We start from the raw sequence: 26260 nt of genomic DNA, 5'->3' as shown, positions 1-26260 counted from the left end.
TCAGTATCTGTGGTTCTCACAAGGCAGCATACGCTGGGATAGCTTAGACCTCAATATCTTAGTCTTCATTTCATTCAAATTGTAACGACCAATGATTGGAAGGAAACAGGAGAGCATCACTGTTATAATGGCCATCATGTATCCCCAACCAAGGGAACAGCTTCCACTTTTGTAGACATATGATGAGTCACAAATCTGATTTGCAAATGAAGAACGAAGACTCAAAGGGAAGAGGATAAGACCAAGGACAGTAACAGCAACTGCAAAAGATAAGCAAAGAGATCACTTCAGGGAAATTGCATGTAAAGGTACACTTAATCTATACCAGCCACTCTCAACTAGGTTTCCATGGAACCCTAGGGTTCCTTCAGAGGTTGCCAGGGGTTTCTTGAGCTGCGACTGGATGTTTTTTTTCTTTTATGGTGCCTGCATAGTTCCAGGGATCAACAATATATGGCAAAGTCAGTAGCATGACACTAATTGTTTTTTTAAAAGTCTGTAAAGATAGCATTCTGACCACCACTATAATGAGGCATTTTTCCCACTTACTATCAATGTACCTGTTGTTTTTTTTCTACTGACTCCCAATGAAATGGTTTTTAAAGGGGTTCCCTGAGACAAGAAAATTATTACAAGGGCTTGTCTAGGGAAAAAGGTTGAGAAAGGCTATTCTACACCAATATGCCGCAATTTGCATTTTGCTAAAGAGGCATCTTCCTTATCCCATTGTTTACAGTAATCTGACTTTTTAGATATCACACCACTTTCAAAGTGATATTATTATGAATAATTGCACCATGATGCTAGATTTTATCTTGTAGTGATGTATTCAACCAAAAAATAATTTCTCTATCATCAATTGAGGGACACAGCTTGATATTAGGAGACCCAGGGCTATTCTGCCACCTACACTATAAATGGACACTAGGCGCATAGGAAACTGAGGGTCAGCTTCCTGGAGGCTATAGCCACTTCCCACCTTACAACTGGCCAGTTTTTGTGTCCTTATGAGAATGTTTATTTTTCATCTCTATTATTGACTAAATACTGGCAGTTTCAGGTTTGATAGTAGAAAACTCTCCAGTTAGCCAATAGTTGCATCTTTTCCTTGTTTATTTATTATATTGGTGTTCTCTCTGTGATAGTCCTGCAGTTGGCAGTGAATACCCATCTATGTTAAAATTAGCACAGAACTCTACTATTCAGGCCAGTATGTCCGGTGTTTCCTTATGAAGTTATCAGGAGGACCAAAGCTGTGCCAGTTTTCTAAAGACCACATATCTGACTCACTTTTTTTGAAAGGCTTACAAGGTCTAAGGCTGTCTTCTTGTATTTCTTTACAGTACCTCCTTTTTTATTGTTTAATATCTGTCACAGAGGCAGCTGTAGCTAATGCTGGGCACTGGATTTTTAAGACAAAAGGTTATTTCTGTCATTTTTGTTAACGTTTACTACTAGACTTTCAAATTGTTTAGAACCCTCCCCTTTTATTACTACTCAGATTCTGTGTATATTGTTTTTTTCTAGTGGCGGAGCAATGTATTGTCAGTTGCCAATTATAAATTCCTGCCATTCCCCTTCCCAGTTGGGTTTTTTTTTCCAATGATGCAGCACTGTTAAGCTGAGCATGCACCAAGCCTTCTGCCTCCTCTAGTGGAAATTTCTTCCCTCAGAATGAGCCTTGTATGATTATATAGACAGTGGTTCTAAATCTTTCCAGGGGCTGCAGTTAACCATTAATGGGCTGCTTTCTATGCGCTCATTATATTACTTATTCCAAAGTTCCTCTGAGAAAAGAGTTCTCAACTGCTGGAATTCTGATAATGTATCCTCTACTGGCATTGTGACTTAAGGGAAACGTACACATTTACAGGAATTTAAACCTCTGGTATTATAAGGGATTTCAAGTTTTATTTTTTTGCAAACCTGTTTACAGTTCCAAAACCAAAAGGATGCCTTCCTTCTTTGTTGAATGTAATGGCTCTCAGTACCTCAGAAGTTTTAAATGGAGTTTGGTTAGTTATCACTTTCATCACTTGGTATCCAATTGACATAGGAGATTTACACATTCTCTTACAGTGGCAAAAAATATGATTTGATCCCCTGCAGATTTTGTAAGTTTGCCCACTTACAAAGAAATAAAGGGTCTATAATTGTTATCATAGGTGTTTTTGTAAATGATAAAGTCAGAATATCAACCAAAAATCTAGAAAAAAACACATGATACAAATGTTATAAATGGAGTTACAGTTTAGTGAGTAAAATAAGTATTTGATCCCCTACCAACCAACAATCATTCTGGCTCCCACAGACTGGCTACAGTATGTGCTCATCTGGTTCACAGATTAGTCCTGTCAATTTAGGAAGGTTGTTTCTAATGACAGCTCGTTATGTGTATAAAAGACACCTATCCACAGAATCTCTTTCTTCCATTCAAACCTCACTATCATGGGCAAGACCAAAGAGCTGTCAGAGGATGCCAGGGACAAGATTGCCAGGGACAAGATTGTGGAATGGGCTACAAGACCATCAGCAAGAAGCTTGGTGAGGAGAAAACTGTTGGGAGTGATTATTTGCAAATGGAAGAAATACAAAAAAAGACATCAGTCACCCTTGGTCTGGAGCTCCATGCAAGATTTTGCCTCATGGGGTAAGGATGATCATAAAAAAAGTGAGGGATCATCCCAGAACTACACGGTAGTAGCTTGTGAATGATCTTTAGGCAGTCAAAAAAAATATTAGTAACACAATACGCTGCCATGGATTAAAATCCTGCAGTGCCCCCAAAGGTCCCCCTCCTCAAAAAGGCACATGTACAGGCCTGTCTGAAGTTTGCCAATGAACATCTAAATGATTCAGAAAAGGATTGGAAGAAAATACTGTGGTCAGATAAGACCAAAATTGAGCTCTTTGACATTAACTCAACTTGCAGTGTTTGGAGGAAGAAAAATGCTGACCATGACCATAAGAACACCATCCCTACAGTCAAGCATGAAGCATTGAGACATGGATGAATGAGTGAGTTTGCTTTGAATTTTAAAAACAAATTTAATAACATGTTTGGTTTGTGGTGCTCAGATGCAGTGAAGTTCCACTTTAAAGGTAGCCCACTTTTATTAAAACGCCAGAAAGCAAAACAACAGTCCAACATAACATTTCCCATGCAGGGGACCTTCTCTAGCTTCAGTAGAATACAAACACTGCAAAATGCCACCAGGCTTATAAGCTCACTCAGCTTTAATGGAATCAGGCCAGCTAACATAGATTATGAGAAATATATTGCTGCAGAAAGTGAAAAAAAAAACCCTGAAAAATGATTGCAATATGTTGTAGCACACCCCACATAGGAGCTTCAGATGAACAGGGACCCCCCCCCCTCCTGCACAGCTAGGCACACCGAATCTTCATAGGCACACAAAGTCAGAAAACAGTCCATAGCTTTGTATTTGTTTATTAGGGGGTTAACAACTTGTTAATCCCCACAAGTGTTGAAATACTCATTCTGTCCTCTCTTTGCACCCATGCATTCAGTAAAGCCTCCTCTCTTGTGTCTTTGGCAGGATCCTTCCAAGCCCCGAACCAAGGCAGGACACCCCCTTCAAACTAGGGGGGTACCCCTCAGGGCCACCAACAGCCCCCTCAACACTGCATCTCCATCTTCCACCGAACTGCTCCTGCTATGTACAGTCCGGTCCATGAATTTTGGGACATCAACACAATTCTAATCTTTTTGACTCTATACACCACCACAATGGATTTGAAATGAAATAAACAAGATGTGCTTTAACTGAAGACTTTCAGCTTTAACTTGAGGGTATTTACATCCAAATCAGGTAAACGGGGTAGGAATTACAACAGTTTGTATATGTGCCTCCCACCTTTTAAGGCCTTGGTCCTCAACCCTGGTCCTCAGGGCCCACTAACAGGCCAGATTTGCAAGATAACTGAAATACATCCCAGGTGATATAATTTGCTGCTCAGTGATTGCAGTACTCTAGTCTGCATCTCCCCAAGGTAATACTTAAAATCTGGCCTGTTAGTGGGCCCTGAGGACCGGAGTTGAGGACCACTGTTTTAAGGGACCAAAAGTAATGGGATAGATTAAAAATCATAAATCAAACTTTCACTTTTTAATACTTGGTTGCAAATCCTTGCAGTCAATTACAGCCTGAAGTCTGGAACGCATAGACATCACCAGACGCTGGGTTTCATCCCTGGTGATGCTCTGCCAGGCCTCTACTGCAACTGTCTTCAGTTCCTGCTTGTTCTTGGGGCATTTTCCCTTCAGTTTTGTCTTCAGCAAATGAAATGCATGCTCAATCGGATTCAGGTCAGGTGATTGACTTGCCCATTGCATAACATTCCACTTCTTTCTCTTAAAAAACTCTTTGGTTGCTTTCGCAGTATGCTTCGAGTCACTGTCCATCTGCACTGTGAAGCGCCATCCAATGAGTTATGAATCATTTGGCTGAATATGAGCAGATAATATTGCCCGAAACACTTCAGAATTCATCCTGCTGCTTTTTGTCAGCAGTCACATCATCAATAAATAGAAGAGAACCAGTTCAATTGGCAGCCATACATGCCCACGCCATGACACTACCACCAGCATGCTTCACTGATGAGGTGGTATGCTTTGAATCATGAGAAGTTCCTTTCCTTCTCCATACTCTTCTCCTCCCATCACTCTGGTACAAGTTGATCTTGGTCTCATCTGTCCACAGGATGTTTTTCCAGAACTGTGAAGGCTTTTTTAGATGTTGTTTGGCAAACTCTAATCTGGCCTTTCTGTTTTTGACGCTCACCAATGGTTTATATCTTGTGGTGAACCCACTGTATTCACTCTGGTAAAGTCTTCTCTTGATTGTTGACTTTGACACACATACACCTACCTCCTGGAGAGTGTTCTTGATCTGGCCAACTGTTGTGAAGGGTGTTTTCTTCACCAGGGAAAGAATTCTTCGGTCATCCACCACAGTGGTTTTCCATGGTCTTCCGGGTCTTTTGGTGTTGCTGAGCTTACCGGTGTGTTCTTTCTTTTTAAGGATGTTCCAAACAGTTGATTTGGCCACACCTAATGATTTTGCTATCTCTCTGATGGGTTTGTTTTGTTTTTTCAGCCTAATGATGGCTTGCTTCACTGATAGTGACAGCTCTTTGGATCTCATATTGAGAGTTGACAGCAACAGATTCCAAATGCAAATAGCACACTTGAAATGAACTCTGGCCCTTTTATCTGCTCCTTTTAAATGGGATAATGAGGGAATAACACACACCTGGCCATGGAACAGCTGAGCAGCCAATTGTCCTATTACATTTAGTCCCTTAAAAAAATAGGAGCCACATATACAAACTGTTGTAATTCCTACACCTTTCACCTGATTTGGATGTAAATACCCTCAAGTTAAAGCTAAAAGTCTGTAGTTAAAGCACATATTGTTTGTTTCATTTCAAATCCATTGTGGTGGTGTATAGAGCCAAAAAGATTAGAATTGTGTCGATGTCCCAATATTTATGGACCTTTCTGTATGAGGTTATCTTAGTCCCCTGCCAGCCCATTTCTGTGGATTGGCTGGGGTCCCATAAATATTCATGGCTGCTCCTCCTTATCCCTGCCCTCTAATTCTAGAAGGTTCTCCAACCTTCAAGACACCAGAGAGCTGCCAGAATGAGTCTAGCCCTGAACTCTAATAACCCTGACCCAATTAAGACTCACAAGTTTACAGCATGAGTCAAGATATGTTTTGCCTACTCTACTTCTAGCACACAGGGTGCTACACTGTCAATAAAAAAAGGTAAGGGTAGGTAATATTGGCCCCATAAAAGAGGAATGGATAAATTGGTCAAAAGTGACAGAGATAAAGCATATGTGGTAAATACATCCTTCTCTTCATTTTATACCAACGAAAAAGAAGTGTATAACAAACATGACAGAAATTCATATTACGCTGTGTTGAATGTACCTCTGTGGCTGACAGAAATCAAAGTTCAGAAAAGGATAGAAAAAGGATGGGGGGGGGGGGGCTAGGGAACCTCTATTAGGAGGGACGACTTCAAAAACGAAATATTTTTGATTCGCTGTTATGTTATGATAGATGGAAAACCCGACAGGCTGGTTATACACAAGTCGATCGATAGATTGACTTGTGTACAACCATCTTGCCTGTACATGGATAGAAATTCGTCTGGTCCCTGCTGAACCGGCTGAATTTCAATGTTAGTATGGCTTCTGTTTTTCCCCTTCATGAAGATATTATGGTTCTGCAAGTGACTAATCAGAACCTTCCCTGTGTCTGCTATCCGTTCGCCCCAAGGATATTTCTCTCCTTTCCCTGGATTTGGTTAGAATATTTACCTTTCTTAGTTGCGATAAAGTTAGATAAAGTTTTTCCTTTTTTTCAATAAATCAGACTACACTATGTAACGCTCCTGCGTTTCTTATATGGTGTGGATTTTCAGCTGCAGAAATAGTTCCACGTCATTAGTCATGTAAGAGATATGCTGAGATACCATTCCCAACCTCAATGACTCATCATGTGTGGAAGGTCTTATTTCAGCCAGTAAATAGACACAATTAGCAAGCTGGTTCCTAGAATGACTTTATGTATGTGGTAACACAATGATGAAGGTTGAGGGATAGGTTGAGTGGAGGTGGTAGGTGATAGACACTTGAAGGTGAGACAGTAGCAGATGACAGAATAGCAGGTGGACATACAAAAGAGATCAACCCAGTGCAGAAAAGTAGCAGTAGTCTCAAGAGCTAGCAATCTAGTTATGCAGATGTGATAAACAGTCTTTACTATGCAGAGCTAGATAGTGTAAGCTTAGTATAAGTTTATAGAGAATTCCCCTGCGGGGTACTTAGCACTATTAGCGATACAGCCGAAGGGTGGTTCAGGAGAGGCGGATGATCCAGTAGCGGGATACAGGGATCAGCGCGGCGAGGTTCCGTCAGCGAGGTAAGCTTGCAAGCATGGAAGCTTCAAGCAAGGTTAGCATCCAGGTAAGGGTGTTTGAACGAACACATGTGAGTGAGAACCGGCGCTTTAAATAGCCATCTAGTCCGGCGCTGGGTGATGACAGCTCCAGTCTTAAAGGTGTATGCGCACCTTTCCAAAAGTAAATGGTGGGGCGCATACACTTGTGGAAAGTGTAATTTAGGGTACCAAAGGTACCGGAACATTACAATACCCCCCCCTTAAGGCCTGCTCCTGAAGGCCTCTGGAGCTGGTTTGTCTGGGTATGTCGCATGAAAATTGCGGATTAATCTAGGGGCATGTATGTCAGAGGTGTTTAGCCAGGTGTCGTCTTGGGGCCCATAGTTCTTCCATCTAACCAAGTACTGAAGTCTTCTTCTGTAGATACGAGAATCCAGAATCTCTTTTATCTCGTATTCTTCTCCACCTTCAACTTGTACAGGAGGGGGAGGTGGAATATTAGGCCTTAATCCTTGGTCCGGAACATGGGGTTTTAGTAGCGACACATGGAAAATGGGATGGATTTTTAGGTCCATTGGCAATGTAAGCTGCACTGCAGCTTTTCCAATAAGTTTCTTGATTGGGAAAGGTCCCAAGAACAGAGGTCCAAGCTTTTTGCTAGGGATCTTCAGTCTCAAGTTTTTTGTTGAGAGCCAAACGAGGTCCCCGATAGTATACTGTGGAGAAGGTCTTCTACGAAGATCATAGTACTTCTTTTGTTGACTGTGAGCGTGTGCAATGGTAGTATTTAGTAAACCCAGAGAATCCTTTATTTGGGTAAGATAGTCTGAGGCTACTGGGTTATTTGAAGGAAGGATGCGTGGAGGGAGAATAGAGGGATGGAACCCATAGTTCAAGTAGAACGGACTCTGCTTGGTTGTACTGTGAGTTGCGTTGTTGTAGGCAAATTCTGCCAGGGGGAGAAGATCCAACCAATCATCCTGTTGGTAAGAAGTGTAACAACGTAAATACTGCTCGATGCATTGGTTGACTCTTTCAGTCTGTCCGTTGGTCTGCGGATGGTAAGGAGAAGTGAGCTTCCGCTCAATCCGTAGTATGTGACATAGTTCTTGCCAGAATTTAGAAATAAATTGGGATCCACGGTCAGACAGAAGAGTTTTTGGGATACCATGTAATCTGAAGACATGTTTCATCAGGAGTTCTGCCGTTTGTTTGGACGAAGGTAGTCTGCGAATAGCAATGAAATGTGCCATCTTTGTCAGATGGTCCACTGACACCAAGATGGTATTAAATCCTTTGGAAGGAGGCAATTCTACGATGAAGTCCAATGACAAAACCTCCCATGGAGTTTGGGGTATTGGTAGACTGCATAGTAGACCGGATGGTCTCGTAGTGTCAATTTTGGACCTGGCACAGACATTGCATGAAGAGACGAATTTTTGTATAGATGTTTTCATGTCAGGCCACCAGAATTGTCGAGAAATCAAATTGAAAGTCTTTGTCATACCCACATGTCCTGCCATAGGCACATCATGCGATAATTCCAAGATCTTGGTGCGTAGGGTAGGTGGTATGTAAAGTTTGTCGTTGTAGTAGAGGAAGCCTTCTGCATCAGTATTTAGTTGTGGTGGGGGTGAATCCAAACTTATACCATGCAGAACCTCTTCCTTTAAGGAACGGACAACTCCAATAATGCGTTTGTGAGGTATTATAGGAACGGAAGGGATTTCAAAGTAGTTTTCTTCAGTTAGTCGTGATAGTGCATCCGCCTTTTTGTTCTTATCTGCAGGTGTGTAGGTCACTAGGAAGTTAAACCTTAGAAAGAATAGTGACCATCGTACCTGTCGATGCGAGAGAGTTTTGCTAGTCTGAAGATATTGGAGGTTTTTATGGTCCGTGTATATAATTATTGGTAGTTGGGTGCCTTTGAGTAAATGTCGCCAATTCTCCAGAGCCAATTTTATAGCAAGCAGTTCCTTTTCACCCACGGGGTAATTTATCTCGGGACTGCTCAGGGATTTAGAAAAAAAAGCGACTGGATGAAGTGGTGAAGTGTGGGTAGGTCGTTGGGAGAGTATTGCTCCTACTGCCATGTTTGACGCATCTACCTCCAGAATGTATTGGAGGGATGGGTCTGGATGGCGTAATATGGGAGCGGAAGTAAACCTTGTCTTTAACAAGTGGAAAGCCTTATTTGCTTCTTCTGACCATTTAAATGGTATTTTTATGCTAGTGAGCTGTGTGAGGGGTCTCACAATAGCAGAAAAGTTTTTTATGAACTTCCTGTAGAAATTTGAAAATCCCAGGAATCGCTGTAGCGCCTTGCGTGTAGTTGGTGTAGGCCAATCCTGAATGCAGGATATTTTACTCATGTCCATCTCGATTCCTGTTTTGGATATGATGTAGCCTAGAAAGAGTACCTCATCTTTATGGAACAAGCATTTCTTCAGCTTCACATAAAGATTATGTGCAAGCAATCTCGATAATACAAGTCTTACATGTCTTATGTGTTCAGACAGGGTCCGTGAATATACAAGTATATCGTCCAGATATACCACAACACAGACATCCAGCAAGTCTTTAAAAATATCGTTTATAAATCGTTGGAAAACTGCAGGGGCATTGCATAGACCGAATGGCATCACAAGATATTCGAACAATCCGTATCTAGTTCTGAATGCAGTCTTCCACTCGTGTCCATCACGGATTCGAATGAGATTGTATGCTCCTTTCAGGTCTAATTTTGAAAAATAGGTAGCTCCACGCACCTGCTCAATGAGCTCAGGGATAAGCGGTAGAGGATAGCGATCTTTTATTGTGATAGCATTCAATTTCCTGTAGTCGATGATAGGTCTGAGACTTGAATCTTTATTGCGAACAAAAAAGAGTCCTGCTGCTGTGGAAGAAGTGGAAGGTCTAATAAAACCTTTTTCCAAGTTCTCATCCAAATAGGTTTTGAGATGGGCAAGTTCATCCTGTGAAAGAGGATAAACATGACCGAACGGCAATTTGCTATTTGGGAGTAGATCAATGCTACAATCATAGTCTCGATGAGGAGGTAATGCTTGAGCATTTTTCTCAAGAAAAACCTCAGAAAGATCCTGATAACATAGTGGTGCAATCTCATCTGTCACCACAGACAGAATCTTCCCGGAAAACGGGAGGTTACACGTTTCCTCGCAATAACAAGAAGGGAAGGTCAAGGACCGTTTCTTCCAATCTATGGTTGGTTGGTGTGTGTGCAACCAGGGAAGTCCCAACACAATGGGAAAGTGGGGTGATGGTATTAAATCGAAGGTAGAAGTCTCCCTATGAGACTCGTTAATAGTGACTAGAAGTGCTTGTGTCTGATCGGTGATCGGACCAGAGGATAACGGAACACCGGTAATAAGACTTACTGAGACAGGTTTGTGTTTAGAAATAATAGGAATTTTATTTAAAGCAGCAAAACATATATCCATATAATTTCCACAAGATCCTGTGTCAATCATGGCCTTAGTAGTAATCCTGTTCTGGTCCCACTGTAATGTCAAAAAAACAGAAATGTAGGGGTTAGTGAATGAAGTTGTCAATCCTCCTAGGGAGACATGTGAACACTCACCCTTCTTTTTGTTGACTAGGGGACAGACGTTTATCTTGTGATCCGGGGATGCACAGTACAAGCAGAGATTTTCATTTCGTCTTTTGGCTTTTTCTATAGTTGATAGCGGTGGGCGTATGGTTCCTACCTCCATAGGAACGGCCAGACTCCGAGAGGAAACGGATAATGGCATTCCCATCTTTTCAGCCTTTCTTTCTCGTAGTCTTCTATCTATGTGTAGCGGGGTTAAAAATGCCTAAAGACACTGTTTGATATGTGGGAAGGAACTAGGCTCCCTCTAGTGGTAGCTGCATGGAATTTCCCGGGCTGTGACTTCCTTTTCACAAGATGAAGAAACTACATCTCCCAAGCTGCTTTGCAAGATCCAGGGTGCACGGCTGCACCGCACGGCACTATGGGGGAAGTTATTTAAAGGAAGAGAGAAGCGCGCGAAGGGAGGCGCCTTTCTGCGCTGGACTCTGAGGAACCAGTGAGTGAGAGTGAAGGACTGATGCTGGATATTGGGCCAAAGCCTCTTAGCCTGGAGGGACGACGTGGAACCGTCCCATCTTAAGCACGAGGCACATTCCTGGAGGTCATACTGCTGTTTGCAGAGACCGGAAGTCATCCGCCAGAAGGACCTCGCGCGGCTGGCACATAGCCAAAGGACTGAGATCGCAGTGGAAGCGCGCGAAGGAGAAACTTCTGTTGGTGAGAGGGCACATGCCCAATAACTGACTTTATCTGCCAAAGAGATAGTTTTATCTACAGATAGCGGTAGCGCAACAGGAGGTGATAAAACCCCGGGGTTTATCAGCATACTCTCTCAGGAGACTCATAGACAAACAATAAGGTCTGAAAAGGAGTCGCCAGAGGCTTATCTCTCTCGCAGAAGTTATTGCTCAGTTACGCAGACACCCTGCGGTGACAACTAACAGCTCGTTGTTTTTCTCTCTCTTGATCTTCATTCCTAATTTGGATTACAAATGAGCTCTATTCAATAATCTTGCTAGCGAAGATCAACAAGAAAGAAGAGAACTCTGGGGGGGGGACTCAGATAGGCCTACCTATCTGGTACTGTGTCTAGCCTTAATGCAGGAGGAGTGTGGGGGTATTCTTTTACCTTTTTAAAGCTGTTTTAAATAACCTTTTATGGACTTGTATTGTATTGTATTGTATTGTATCTCCCCTATTCAATTTGATATATAGTAAACTAAGTTTGGTTAATTACAATCCTGTGTGCTGTTCCATTGTGTCACCCAGAAGGACTACCATTCAAGAAGGTAACAAGGTATTGTTGCATATTGAAGTATTGTATTCCAATCTGTGTATCCATTAGATAGTCCAGTCTTATTCTGGGTCAGTTGTGCCTGAGGAGGGATCGAGCCAATTTGATTGGGTTGTTAGGCAGGGTGTAGACCCAATAATATAATCAGCAGGTCCTGCGGGGGTGGTGCTACACGTGGGGGCTCGTCCGGGATTTCTACAGTACTGCAACACAACCCTCTCAGCCCCAGAATCCCCTCCCACGCAGAAATGGATCCTGCCGCTGCTGCTGAGTGGTGCAAGGAAGAGAATGTCATAGTGGAAAATGGCCTGGTGGTTGAAATCAAGGGAGAAGCTTGGACTGAAGAAAAGCTCCTCCCTGTTTTAAGGGCACTATCCACAGACAGGAAATTCTGGGTGATTGACATAAAAACCGACACCACTGCCCCACACACGTATGCACTGTGTGAGTGGAGGAAAGGGGTCCCTGATTATTTCAATGGAAACAGTGTAAAAACTATTGACCAAACAGAACTTTTCCTGATACATCCAGGGGTTCCTACTGCGGGTCCCTCATCTACCACTCCTGGGGTATCCAGCCAAGAAAAAGGTGTCCAAGAAGGGCATCCGGAGTCATCGCCTTTGTCGACTTTTAGCTCAGAACTGTGTGCTGTTCTGGGGGAGATTGTAGCAAAATGTAGTAAGGACTCCTCGAGCTATCTGATGACTGGATACAGGAAGCTCCGGACATTCTCTGGGAAACAGCCTGTACCTTCAGCAGAAGATGGGTTCGAAGAGTGGTTAGATACCGCCACTCAGGCTTTGGAGGAATTGGAGGTACCAGAACAGCATAAGAAGCAGAGAATCACAGAGAGTTTAAGGGGACCTGCATTAGAGGCTGTACGTAATCTAAAGCTTAGCAAGAAGAACTGCACTGCACAGGATTATTTGGACATTCTGCAAGATGTGTTTGGTCGGACGGAGAACGCGGCTGAACTCCTCTACCAGTTAGACCACTGTTATCAAGAAGAGGGGGAGAAGTTGTCCGAATTCATTAAACGTCTGGATAGGATTATCCACCAGATCCTGTTAAAGAAAGGAATAGACCCCCGGAAAATAGATGAGACTCATGCACGACAGGTTCTGAAAGGGGCTCAACCTTTAGATCCCATTGCCATACTGTTACGAACTCGTCAAGATGGCGGCATTCTAGAATACCCCGACCTGATTCGAATGGTCAGAGAGGAAGAGGTCATGTTGGACAACAAGAAGAAAAGTCGGCAGTTTGACTCAACTGCCCGGGTTAGAGTGATAAATGTGGAAGAGGGCGACTCTCAAGTTGAACTCCTAAAGACCCAAGTGTCTCAGTTGATAGAAATGGTGTCTATCCTGACTGGTCAGGTATCCACTCTACCCAAGGGGAGTATATCGGAGAGGCCAGATGAACCTGTTAGTCTCAGCACAGATCCAGAGCCACGGCCTGCAAGATTGTTAACTTGTTTCAACTGCGGGGGAGTTGGGCATGTTAGAAGGGTATGTCCCAGCTCAGGAAAGGTTGCCACGAAAGCTCGCGAGCCAGCGGGAAACTTCAGAGGACACCGGTGAAGGAGTCAACCGGGTGTCCGCCAGTTTTAAGGGACTCCAGGAGTGGTGCAGGATCAGGGAAACCGAGTCAGGGGGTCAGGCCCAAATACAACATCCCCAGTTCTAGACTCCGGGTTACTGAGGGAAGGAAAATCAATGCACACCGGGTTCAGCGGGGGCCCAGATCAAGGAAGAAAAAGGAGAAGAGGGCCAGGGTACAGAGAACTGAATCAGACAACAAGGCTACATCAAGAGAATTCCCAACTAACTTGGTCGGGCCCTCCCCAGTGGTCTCGGTTCAGGTAGAAGGAATTTACGCAAGAGCCCTCCTTGACACAGGGGCCCAGGTGACTCTTTTGTATAGAGACTTCTATGATAAATATCTTGCCCATCTACCTTTGCAGAAGTTGGAAGATCTGGAGATATGGGGTATTGGGACCCAAAGTTTTCCCTATGACGGGTATCTGCCAATCAAGCTGACCTTTGATCCATCAGTGGCTGGTGAAGCGGAAACCTTCGACACCTTAGCGGTGGTCTGTCCTCGTCCACCAGGGGCCAACAAAAGCTCCCTCATCGTAGGAACAAACACTGACCTGGTAAGGCGCCTTCTGATACAACTGGTCCAGGGACAAGATGCTCAGGCGCCAAGGATCCATCCCATGCTACGGCAGGCCTACCAACGATTAGTGTTGGAACAAGAGACCCCCGCAGAAGGAGTTGGACGACTCTGGAAGCTGGACAGAGCGGAAAAGGTCTTACAGCCAGGAGAGGTGGCCTTTTTTAAGGCTTCTGTTAAACTCACATGGCAACAGACGGGTCCCTTCATTATCTTTGAATCAGGTCAAAAGGAGAGACAGAGAGGGATAGAAGTGATCCCTGAGGTGATCCCTTTGAAGGTGTTACAGGAAAACCGTGGAAGGGTTTTAGTGAGTGTCAGAAACACCTCTTTTACACCGGTGAAGGTACCGGCCAGAGTGCTCCTGGGCCAAGTCAACCCGGCTACCCCAGTTGCCCCCATTGATTTCAAAGAAAAGGAACAGGGTGAAGCGGTTATAGAGGAGCTCTGCTCTGGAAACGCTGCCCTCCCGCCGGAATGGGTGAAGAGGGCCAAGGCACAACTTGCTCGATGGAGGGAAATATTCTCTAAGGACGAGTTTGACGTGGGATGTGCCAGGAGTGCCACTCATAAGATCCGCCTGAGTGAGGACAAACCTTTCAGGGAGAGAGTCCGGCGAGTCCCCTTAGGTGACTTAGAAGATCTACGTCAACAGCTGGCAGAGCTCAAAAAGATCGGGATTATCCGAGAATCCAGGAGCCCGTATGCTTCCCTGATAGTGGTAGTCCGGAAGAAAAATGGATCTTTGAGGCTTTGTATCGACTACCGAACGCTGAACAGAAGAACCATCCCAGACCAGTATACCACTCCTCGAATCGAAGATGCCCTACAGAGTCTGTCAGGAGCGAAGTGGTTCAGTGTGATGGACTTAAAGAGTGGGTATTATCAGATCCCCATGCACCCTGAAGATCGGGAGAAAACAGCCTTCATCACCCCTGCAGGGTTCTTTGAGTTCAATCGCATGCCTCAGGGGCTGTCCGGGGCCCCTGCTACCTTCCAAAGGCTGATGGAAAGGACCGTTGGGGATATGAATTTGATAGAGGTACTGGTATACTTGGATGATGTTATCGTGTTTGGCAGAACTTTGGAAGAACACGAGGAGAGGTTGGAAAAGGTCTTGAAGAGGCTACATGAAGAAGGTCTGAAACTTTCTCCTGAGAAGTGCCAATTCTATCAGTCCTCGGTCCATTACTTGGGCCATATCGTGTCTGGAGAAGGGGTGGCCACTGACCCGGACAAGCTGGATGCTGTTGCTTCCTGGCCGAGACCCACAAATGTGACCGAACTCCGGTCATTCCTGGGCTTTTGCTCCTATTACAGGAGGTTTGTGGAGGGGTTCGCCCAGATTGCCCGACCCTTAAATGAGCTCCTGAAGAATGAAGAAGATGATGTCCCTGAGTTGGTAAAGCCGGTGAAGTCCACCATGGGATCCCGGAGGGCTAAGGAATCCATCCAGGATCAGTGGACCCCGGAATGCGAAGGGGCCTTTGTCCAGCTGAAGGAAACCCTAACCACTGCCCCTGTGTTGGCCTATGCGGACCCCACAAAACCATATGAACTGCATGTTGATGCCAGCCGAGATGGGCTGGGGGGGGGGTACTTTATCAGGAGCAGGAGGGTCATCTGCGACCTGTTGCCTATGTGAGCAGAAGCCTACTGCCTGCTGAAAGGAATTATCCTACTCACAAACTTGAATTCTTGGCCTTGAAGTGGGCAGTGGTCGACAAATTGAAAGACTACCTGTACGGAGCTGAATTCATTGTCAAGACAGATAATAATCCCCTCACCTATCTGTTGACTACGGCCAAGCTGGATGCAACAGGACATCGATGGTTGGCTGCCCTCTCTAGCTTCAATTTTAGCCTGAAGTATCGGCCAGGAATCGGAAATAGGGATGCAGATGCCCTATCCAGAAGGTTGCATGTTCCACAGGAACCTGCGGAAGAATGGACTCATTTGGCTCCAGAAGGGGTGCGTGCCCTATATCAGGGGACTGAATTTCGATCCCGAGGAGGGTCAAGAGCAGAAGAGATTGGGGTTTCGGCTATCGGAGTGCCCAAATGCTACTGCCAGGTGACCCAGGTTGAAGGGGAGGATTTGCCCCGGCTGTCCAAAAGGGACTTGCGGAAGGAGCAGTTGGAAGACCCTTTGGGAAAACTTCTTTTGGAAGCCTTGGAGATCCAGAGCCCTGAGTTGCTTCTAACTGACTCCCCTCAGGGGGCCCGTCTGTTACATAGAGAGTGGACCCGGTTACAGATCAGAGAAGGAGTGGTCTACCGGAGAGGTCCATCTGAAGATCTGGAGGAGAAGTGGCAACTGTTCTTACCAGCTAAATATAGAGAGGGAGTTCTGGCCGCTCTTCATGATAATCATGGCCATCTGGGGCCCGAAAGAACCTTTCAGCTTGTTAGGGACAGGTTCTACTGGCCTTGTATGAGGGCCGAAGTTGAAGGATACTGTCATTCTTGTGTCCGGTGTATACAGAGGAAGACTCTGCCACGTCAAGCAGCCCCAATGGGCCATCTACAAAGCCAGGGACCCATGGAGCTGGTGTGCATTGATTTCCTTTGCTTAGAGCCTGATCTGAGTGGCCAGGGGAATGTCCTTGTGGTAACAGACCATTTTACCAGATACGCTCAAGCATTCCCAACAAGGGATCAGAAGGCCTCAACGGTAGCCAAAGTTCTTGTAGAGAAGTTCTTTGTACATTATGGGTTACCACAACGCCTCCATTCTGATCAGGGAAGGGACTTCGAAAGTAGACTGATCAAGAGACTGTTAGATATGTTGGGCATTCAAAAGACTAGAACCACCCCCTACCATCCACAGGGGGATGCTCAGCCTGAACGATTTAACAGGACTCTTTTGGATATGTTGGGGACTTTGAGCTCAGAGAAGAAACAGCATTGGGGCAAGCATGTAGCTGCCATTGTGCATGCCTACAACAGCACTGTCAGTGATGCTACTGGATATTCCCCTTATCGGCTGATGTTTGGAAGGGAGGCTCGGTTACCAGTGGATTTGGCCTTTGGCATTTCGCCTGATCATACCTCTTCAGCATCGCATAGAGGATATGTGGATCGACTGCGGAAGAGTCTGAAAGCGGCCTATGACAAGGCCCAGGCTACATCTGATCAACGTGGACTGCGGAATAAAAAAAGTTTCGACCTAAAAGTTCGGATCCATGACCTACAACCAGGGGACAGGGTTTTGTTGAGAAACTTGGGTGTCCCGGGAAAACACAAGTTGGCAGACCGCTGGAAGTCCCAACCTTATGTTATCTGCAAGCAACTGCCAAACCTTCCTGTGTACCAAATTCGGCCTGAAGGAAGTGTGGGTCCATTGAAGGCTTGGCATCGGAACCATTTGTTGCCTCTCTCTGAAGCGGTTCGTATGCCCCCTGTGGAAGACTTGTCAGAGGCCCCTTCGACTTCTCGCCGGTCCAGACCAGTTACCAGATCTCAGACGACGCTCCCAGATGAGGGAGAGGGAAGTTCTCCATCTGAGGATTTGGAAGATGAAGAGGAGGTACCCGACTGGTTGTGGTCATCTCAGTTGCCAGAACCCACACCTGCCTCCCTGTCTTCATCTGACTTGGCTGATAGAGGAGCCCTTCGGGCAGAAGCCCCTGAATTCATACCCTTTCATATGCTTCCAGAAGAAGCAGCTGAGGATGAAGATCCTGAGGAGGAGGAGGTTGCACCCTTCTCTGAAGAAGAACTGACCGCTCTTGAACCATCAGGTTCCTCTGTGTTGGAACATGAGGAGGTGGACATTGAAGAATCCTCAGAAGTGCCTGATCCTAGTACCTCTGAGAGCATGCCTCCACGGGAACAGAGGGAAAGGAGAGTCATTCACCCACCTAAGAGACTGACCTATGATCAATTGGGTGAATGTTCGGAAGAAGCTGTTTTTACCTCCAAAAGATCTCCTGACCAGCCTAGCTCCTCCACTGTAGATCTGGTGGGGGACAACCCTAGCTCACCCCCAGGCACAACTGTACAAGCCACCCAAGTTTCAGGGGGTCTGTGAGAGATCATGAGAACAAAGTATTGAAGTAGAAAACGTTTGCATTTAAGTTTGTACATAAGGATATTGGGTTGGCCATTATAATAAGCACAGTTTTTGATGTTCACAATTTGGTTTACTTTGTGAGTTAATGTTTGTGCACATTTTGTTGCTCTGACCTCACTATATGTTTTTTTTCTTTCTCACCTTTTGATGTTTTTTTTTTACAACACAAACTTTAAGATGTAAGTGTTTAAGAAATTGCAAATGCACATGTGCTGTTTAAAGGAGCACTAAAAAAAAAAAGCACTAGAAATCAGCACTATATTAACATTGTAGAAATCACTTATTTGCTTATTAATTGCACTTTATCGTTTTACTGTTGCACTGCTATCAGAATACAAAATTGGATATATTCAGATTGACTTATTTCAGCAAAATGTTAATGTTTTTGTTGTATAATGCCAACCTATGCACTAGGGTACATACTGTTGACCTCTTTGGGGACCAAAGTTTCTCAAGTGGGGGGAGTGTGTAGCGGGGTTAAAAATGCCTAAAGACACTGTTTGATATGTGGGAAGGAACTAGGCTCCCTCTAGTGGTAGCTGCATGGAATTTCCCGGGCTGTGACTTCCTTTTCACAAGATGAAGAAACTACATCTCCCACGCTGCTTTGCAAGATCCAGGGTGCACGGCTGCACCGCACGGCACTATGGGGGAAGTTATTTAAAGGAAGAGAGAAGCGCGCGAAGGGGGGCGCCTTTCTGCGCTGGACTCTGAGGAACCAGTGAGTGAGAGTGAAGGACTGATGCTGGATATTGGGCCAAAGCCTCTTAGCCTGGAGGGACGACGTGGAACCGTCCCATCTTAAGCACGAGGCACATTCCTGGAGGTCATACTGCTGTTTGCAGAGACCGGAAGTCATCCGCCAGAAGGACCTCGCGCGGCTGGCACATAGCCAAAGGACTGAGATCGCAGTGGAAGCGCGCGAAGGAGAAACTTCTGTTGGTGAGAGGGCACATGCCCAATAACTGACTTTATCTGCCAAAGAGATAGTTTTATCTACAGATAGCGGTAGCGCAACAGGAGGTGATAAAACCCCGGGGTTTATCAGCATACTCTCTCAGGAGACTCATAGACAAACAATAAGGTCTGAAAAGGAGTCGCCAGAGGCTTATCTCTCTCGCAGAAGTTATTGCTCAGTTACGCAGACACCCTGCGGTGACAACTAACAGCTCGTTGTTTTTCTCTCTCTTGATCTTCATTCCTAATTTGGATTACAAATGAGCTCTATTCAATAATCTTGCTAGCGAAGATCAACAAGAAAGAAGAGAACTCTGGGGGGGGGACTCAGATAGGCCTACCTATCTGGTACTGTGTCTAGCCTTAATGCAGGAGGAGTGTGGGGGTATTCTTTTACCTTTTTAAAGCTGTTTTAAATAACCTTTTATGGACTTGTATTGTATTTTATTGTATCTCCCCTATTCAATTTGATATATAGTAAACTAAGTTTGGTTAATTACAATCCTGTGTGCTGTTCCATTGTGTCACCCAGAAGGACTACCATTCAAGAAGGTAACAAGGTATTGTTGCATATTGAAGTATTGTATTCCAATCTGTGTATCCATTAGATAGTCCAGTCTTATTCTGGGTCAGTTGTGCCTGAGGAGGGATCGAGCCAATTTGATTGGGTTGTTAGGCAGGGTGTAGACCCAATAATATAATCAGCAGCTCCTGCGGGGGTGGTGCTACATATGGTAATACTGAGTTGTATTAATGCATCCAGGGTTTTTGGCAGATCCGCTCGGGCGAGCTCGTCCTTAACGGCTTCTGATAGGCCAAGCCTAAATTGGGTTTTCAGAGATGCATCATTCCATTCTGAATCAAGGGTCCATCTCTTGAACTTTGCGACAAAGTCTTCTACAGGCCTCCTTCCTTGTTTCAAGGATCTTAACTGAAGATCAGCAGTACTCTGCCTATTGGGGTCATCATATAGGCTAGTGAGCTCTGCCAGGAACAAGGCATAGGAGTTGAGAAGCTGGTCGTTTTTCTCAAAAAGAGAATCTGCCCAGGCTCGAGGATCGCTTGATAGGTAAGAAATAATAGTACAAACCTTAATGTGATCAGTAAGGTAGGTACGAGGTTTTAGCAAAAAAAGTAACTCACATGCGTTTTTAAATTCGCGAAATTTTTTGCGATCGCCTGTAAATACCAAAGGGGGATTTATCTTGGGTTCAGGGGACTGAGCAGAGGTAAGTTGTGTCAGTCTAATTACCTGCTGCGACAGAGCCTGATTGTCTTCTTTTAATTCAGCAAGTGCGTGTATTAACGCAGATACTTGCTGTTTTAATTGTGTCACCTGAGTGGCTATTTCTGCTGAATCCATTTTTTGGTTCGTTCAATCTGTAACGCTCCTGCGTTTCTTATATGGTGTGGATTTTCAGCTGCAGAAATAGTTCCACGTCAGTAGTCATGTAAGAAATATGCTGATACCATTCCCAACCTCAATGACTCATCATGTGTGGAAGGTCTTATTTCAGCCAGTAAATACACACAATTAGCAAGCTGGTTCCTAGAATGACTTTATGTATGTGGTAACACAATGATGAAGGTTGAGGGATAGGTTGAGTGGAGGTGGTAGGTGATAGACACTTGAAGGTGATACAGTAGCAGATGACAGAATAGCAGGTGGACATACAAAAGAGATCAACCCAGTGCAGAAAAGTAGCAGTAGTCTCAAGAGCTAGCAATCTAGTTATGCAGATGTGATAAACAGTCTTTACTATGCAGAGCTAGATAGTGTAAGCTTAGTATAAGTTTATAGAGAATTCCCCTGCGGGGTACTTAGCACTATTAGCGATACAGCCGAAGGGTGGTTCAGGAGAGGCGGATGATCCAGTAGCGGGATACAGGGATCAGCGCGGCGAGGTTCCGTCAGCGAGGTAAGCTTGCAAGCATGGAAGCTTCACGCAAGGTTAGCATCCAGGTAAGGGTGTTTGAACGAACACATGTGAGTGAGAACCGGCGCTTTAAATAGCCATCTAGTCCGGCGCTGGGTGATGACAGCTCCAGTCTTAAAGGTGTATGCGCACCTTTCCAAAAGTAAATGGTGGGGCGCATACACTTGTGGAAAGTGTAATTTAGGGTACCAAAGGTACCGGAACATTACACACTATAGCAGTTAGTGGTTCTTGGGTTTTTAGTCACCGAGCCTTGGTGTCACAAAATTGTAATGCTGCAAACTTGTTTTCTAAACATACTTTCTCTGAGTTCTAGAAGGTCAATATGTGTCAAGGCCATTTGAACCTGGGACCTCTGCTGTGTCTGGCAATGACTCTTTTCGCTGAGCTACCTGAGATGCTGGACAGTAGCCTGTCTGATCCATTGAACAACCTGCCTTGTGCCTTGACTTCTGCTGAACCTTGAATTGCTTCTCCCATGAACTTCCTGATCTAAGCCATGTCTTTGCACTTCCTGTTTGCCAGATTATTGTTCTCTCTTCAGCCAGTATCTTGTCTTCCCTGCTGCCGTCTACAATTTGCTACTACTCGTTATCGATCCTTGGCTTTTTCCTTGACTACGCTTCCGCTTGATCCCAAGCTGCAACTACTCTTTACTGACCCTTGGCTTGTTTACTGACTACACTTCTGTTTGGTCCTTACCTGCATATCCACTGCTGAACCCTGGCTTTCTCACCTCCTGGTGGGGTGATCCTGAGGACTGCAGCCTGGTATTAACATTCAGCAAAATACATCTCTAATATCGGGAGCTCTGGTGAGGGGTGTACCTATTCTGCTTGTTGGTGGTAGTCCCGTTACTGCTATTGCAACTGATTTTCGAGCCTGACCCCTGATCATGACAATATGTCTGCCTCCATAGATAGTTTTGGCTGAAGGTTTCTGCAAGCAATTAATTGATGCCCTTGGTTTCCTTTTTTGTAATTTTCTTTTTGGGTTGGTGCACCTATATTGTTGGGTTTGCCACCCCTCCCCCAGTTTTGACTGCTTTTGGAGGTCTCTAGGTATACTATTATTAAGCTGTGTCCCTTGGTGGATGATGAAAAAAATAGGATTTGTGTGCTTGCCATAAAATTATTTTCTCTGAGCCCATTCATGGACACAGCCCCCACCTCTACTGTCCTGTTGCTTTCTTTTTTGACCGCTTGCTACAACTAGGCAGATGAGAGGGGGCTGTAGTCTCAAAAGGACTGTACTTCAGTTTTCTATGTGCTTAGTGTCTATTTAACCTGGAGTTAATAATATAACGCTGGGGTCTCTTGCTATCAAGCTGTGTCCATCAATGGACTCAGAGAAAAAAGATTTTATGGTAAATATAAAAATCCTATTTTCTTGACCACTATTGTTTTTTAATATCTACATCCCTTATGTCTGAATGCATTTTGATTGCTTTCCATACTGTGTGAACATTAAGAAATTGTGTTAAGTACCTGCAGAGATCTGTGTGTATCTGGCTGGAGTAGACACCCTTCTTTGACATATCCCTGCAGGTATGATTGTCCATGACAAAACAAGTAATGCTCCAAAACTCATCAGCAGCCAACCAGCAAACAGTATCACAGCTGCAATCTAAAACAAGAGGAAATGAATTACATTTCACATTGAAAGTACATCACAGACTATCATATTGGAACAGCAAACTTTAGACTGAATTCAAGTCTAAGTACTTGATAATATACTGTATTCACCTTTGCAGCTAACTGAATACTAACATAGCAGAATGAGGAGACAAAGAATTGATCTGATAAAGTGTGAGGCCAAAGTCACACTTGTATAGTGTACTGATACCCAGCCTTTCCATTTAGGTTTCAAAATGTTGAAACTCTTTGAGAAGAATTTAGAAACAAATCTGATAGCACAGTTACCTCAGCTATGATATTTGATTATAAAATCTAATATCCACTATTCTCAAAACCATATAAAAAACATGTCCAATCTTAGGAGAAATGAGATTGTATACAGTACATAATGGGATAAATACTGAATCCTAAAAAATGTATCATTCGATCATCTTCAGCTGACCTATTGTACTAGTGTGATTTGTACTTAGATGTGAATCTAGCATCAGTAGTTACATGTTTCCATTTCATAATAATAGGTTAAAGATTTCCTAAGTAATTGGCATATTCTACTCTTCCTTACCAACACACTTCCTCTTTTGTGGAAACTGCTCTTTTCATCTGCTAAATTATTCGCAATTTCTCAACTTACCATTTAGGTGCATAACATTGCTCATACTTGCAAAAATTACATATTGACCAATTTTGATGGAATTTCTAAGAAAAATAAATCTTTTATTCTCCTGGTACCACTCCCTGTAGTAAACTAGTGGCATTATTGTCTACCACAATGCCCGTGCAAATACCATTGAAACAGAATTGCTAAGCAGAGCCAAGTTCAATCATAAAAACGCATTGGTTCCCATAGAGAACTATTGCAATATATCATGGCTATGTGCCACCAGGAGCAGGAAGTTCCCATCTAGTGAAAGCTGTAAATTATGACTTCAAGTTTATAAGATGAAGGGGGAGGAGACCCCCCTTTTCCCATTTCAATACATGTACATTTCGCACTGCATCCAAAATAGGTGAAAATATTGTGACTATATAAAAAAATTAAAATATTGTAATTATATAAACAAATACTCAAAATGCAATCTTAGGTGAAAATGTGTAGAATGTCCAGTGAATCAAAGCACCATGTGCCTGCTCTTCTCATGCACAGTGACAATCCATCACCTGGTGAAGGGCCAGTCATCTCTTTACACCCCAGGTAGAATCTGCACTCCTCCTCAGCTAATGAACAGCGGGAGGACTGAAGCCATTAATTAGCTTAGGAGGAGTGCAGATTCTACCTGGGGTGTAAATCGATGAGCGTATGTTGATTTGCATTGAGGTGAGCAGGCCGTTCACCAGGTGATGGATTGTCATTTATATCATGGCTATGTGCCACCAGATGGTAGCAGGAGGTTCCCCTCTAGTGAAAGCTGTAAATTATGACTCCAAGTTTATAAGATGGAGGGGGAGGACACCCCCTTTTTCCCATTACAATACATGTACATTTCACATCTCTCAAACATGAAGTCCAAACTGCACGTTCATTGGCTGGTTAACAAACCATGTGAGACCTCTCCCCTAGGAAAAAAAACTCACCAGAGATCACATAAAACAGGCTTTGGTAATCATTCAGAAGAACAAGCAGCCTCTTCAAAGTTAGCACGCTTCTCCACCTCAGATATCACCCAGATCTAATCAGCCAACCCTTAATGGATCATTCACTGGCTCATGCAGGCTCCTTCACCAGCACTCCTCATCTCTCCAGATAGGATATCATATAAAAGATGAATGACTCATCGCGTAATCAAGTCTATTAACTATTAAAATCCCAAAGAACACACTGAAACAAGCCCCCCTGTAAAATGCGCTTACACAAACTCAAATAAATTAAGCATGAAATTGCCACAGATAAATGTCCCAGATTATATGTGTCGTTCTCAATGCTGCTGCTGCTTACAGCCAAAGCTCTCTGCTCACTGCTCGCGGAGATCCCAGGAGTCACACCAAAATCTGTCGTCAAGGTAGCCACGTGATCACGCACTGACGCGTTTTGTCATCACGACTTCGTCTGAGGCCCTCACGACACTCATCACGAATTCGTCTGAGGCCCTCACGCGAAACCTTTAAGCGCTGTTTGTAAAGGACTTTCTAAGGCAAAGAAGATTAATTTTCTCCCACTGAAGCGCTGCTAATGTGGACATTGTTTATTATTTTATATGGATGATGGAAGCATGAGAATATAACTTTAGAATTGATATAGCAGCTGCTATTATTGCCTAGAACAATTTTTATGCAGGTGATATTAATTCTTTTGTACTGTGTTGTCAAAAGCGCTGGGAAAAAGGAACAAGCAGTTCACTACAGGCTGGTCACTTTCATTTCTTTGTATTTTATCTTACATGAATATGTGTAGAAATTCCAGGGAATCAAAGCACCCTGTGCCTGCTCTTCTCATGCATAGTGACAATCCATCACCTGGTTGAAGGGCCTGCTCACCTCAATGTAAATCAACATACGCCCATCTCCTTACACCTCAGGAAGAATCTGCACTCCTCCTCAGCTAATGAACGGCTTTAGGTGAGCAGGCCCTTCACCAGGTGATGGATTGTCACTGTGCATGAGAAGAGCAGGCATAGGCTGCTTTGAATCACTGGAATTTCTACACATATTAACCAAAGTTTGCATTTTGTGTATTTTTTATATAATCACAATATTTTCATTTGTTTATAAGATCACAATAAATATTTTCACTTAATTTGGATGTGTTTTGATACACAACTTTATAGGACCTTTTTAACTGTTTATTTATCAATTAAGTATTGCTGCACTACACAAATTTATTTTAATATTTACTTTAGGTGTTGTGGAACCACTTACACAGTGGTTGGCTTTAGAAGCAACTTTATATTTGTGTTTATATTTGCTGTTTCTACTAAGAATGCTGTTTTTTATCACTATATTCATGTACAGTTCACAGATATACTGATTTTAATTTTTTCTTCAAATCTAAGGAACACTGTAATATTAACGTTATTATACCTTGAAATATGTAATATTAATAGTATTGGCAACTTCAGTGCCCTTTTAGCCTTGCTTTCGCCAACCCCCTTCCTCCAGTGCCACCATCTTTGTTAGTCTAGTGCAAGCCTTGCAGCACATCTGTGCGGGGGTTGTTCCGCATGTGAGCTGACAAAGCGAGATGTTGGACTTCCATAACGCTTCACCTTTGCACATGTGTGGGAAATCCGTGCATGCACAGATGTACCCCAGTGTTCTGCAGGAACCTGAAACCCCGTGGCATATTTGTGCACCTCAAAATCTAGGGTTGTGAGGGCAAACATAATTTTCACCTAGGCAAGAAAAATGGAAGTACTGTACAGAAACGCTGTAAATATACAAAACAAAATATCCAGATGGATCGGTGGGGAGAAGTCAGAGGAAGTGTGTATTTAGGGTGAAGATCTGCTTTAAGCTTTTCTGGTTACCTTCCAAAATAGATCAGGAATTTCCTCCAAGGTCCTGAAAACAATGCATGTCTGGTTACATGGAGAACTGATTTGGCCACTGCATTGAACAAAGACTCCAAAAGATATGTCGTCATTTTTAAACCATGCTGAGGACATTAAACTGAATCCTAAAATGAGAGACAGAGTGAAGGAGAGGGCCACCCAAAGAGATCCCATACACGACACCAT

The 26260-nt window shown here is 43.9% G+C and overlaps 1 protein-coding gene across 1 annotated transcript; it reads right to left on the bottom strand.

Moving 5' to 3' along the window:
- On the bottom strand, positions 1-26260 carry LHFPL7 (LHFPL tetraspan subfamily member 7; the record flags this gene model as incomplete). The annotated part of the gene is made up of 3 exons (XM_082243740.1): positions 1-260; positions 22440-22578; positions 26051-26260. The coding sequence occupies 3 exons, from the start codon at positions 26258-26260 to the stop codon at positions 1-3; spliced, it is 609 nt and encodes a 202-aa protein (XP_082099866.1).

Source organism: Pelophylax lessonae (genome assembly GCF_965119305.1).
Source record: "Pelophylax lessonae genome assembly, chromosome: 1".
NCBI lineage: Eukaryota > Metazoa > Chordata > Amphibia > Anura > Ranidae > Pelophylax > Pelophylax lessonae.
This window is presented reverse-complemented; position numbering and strand designations above follow the sequence as displayed.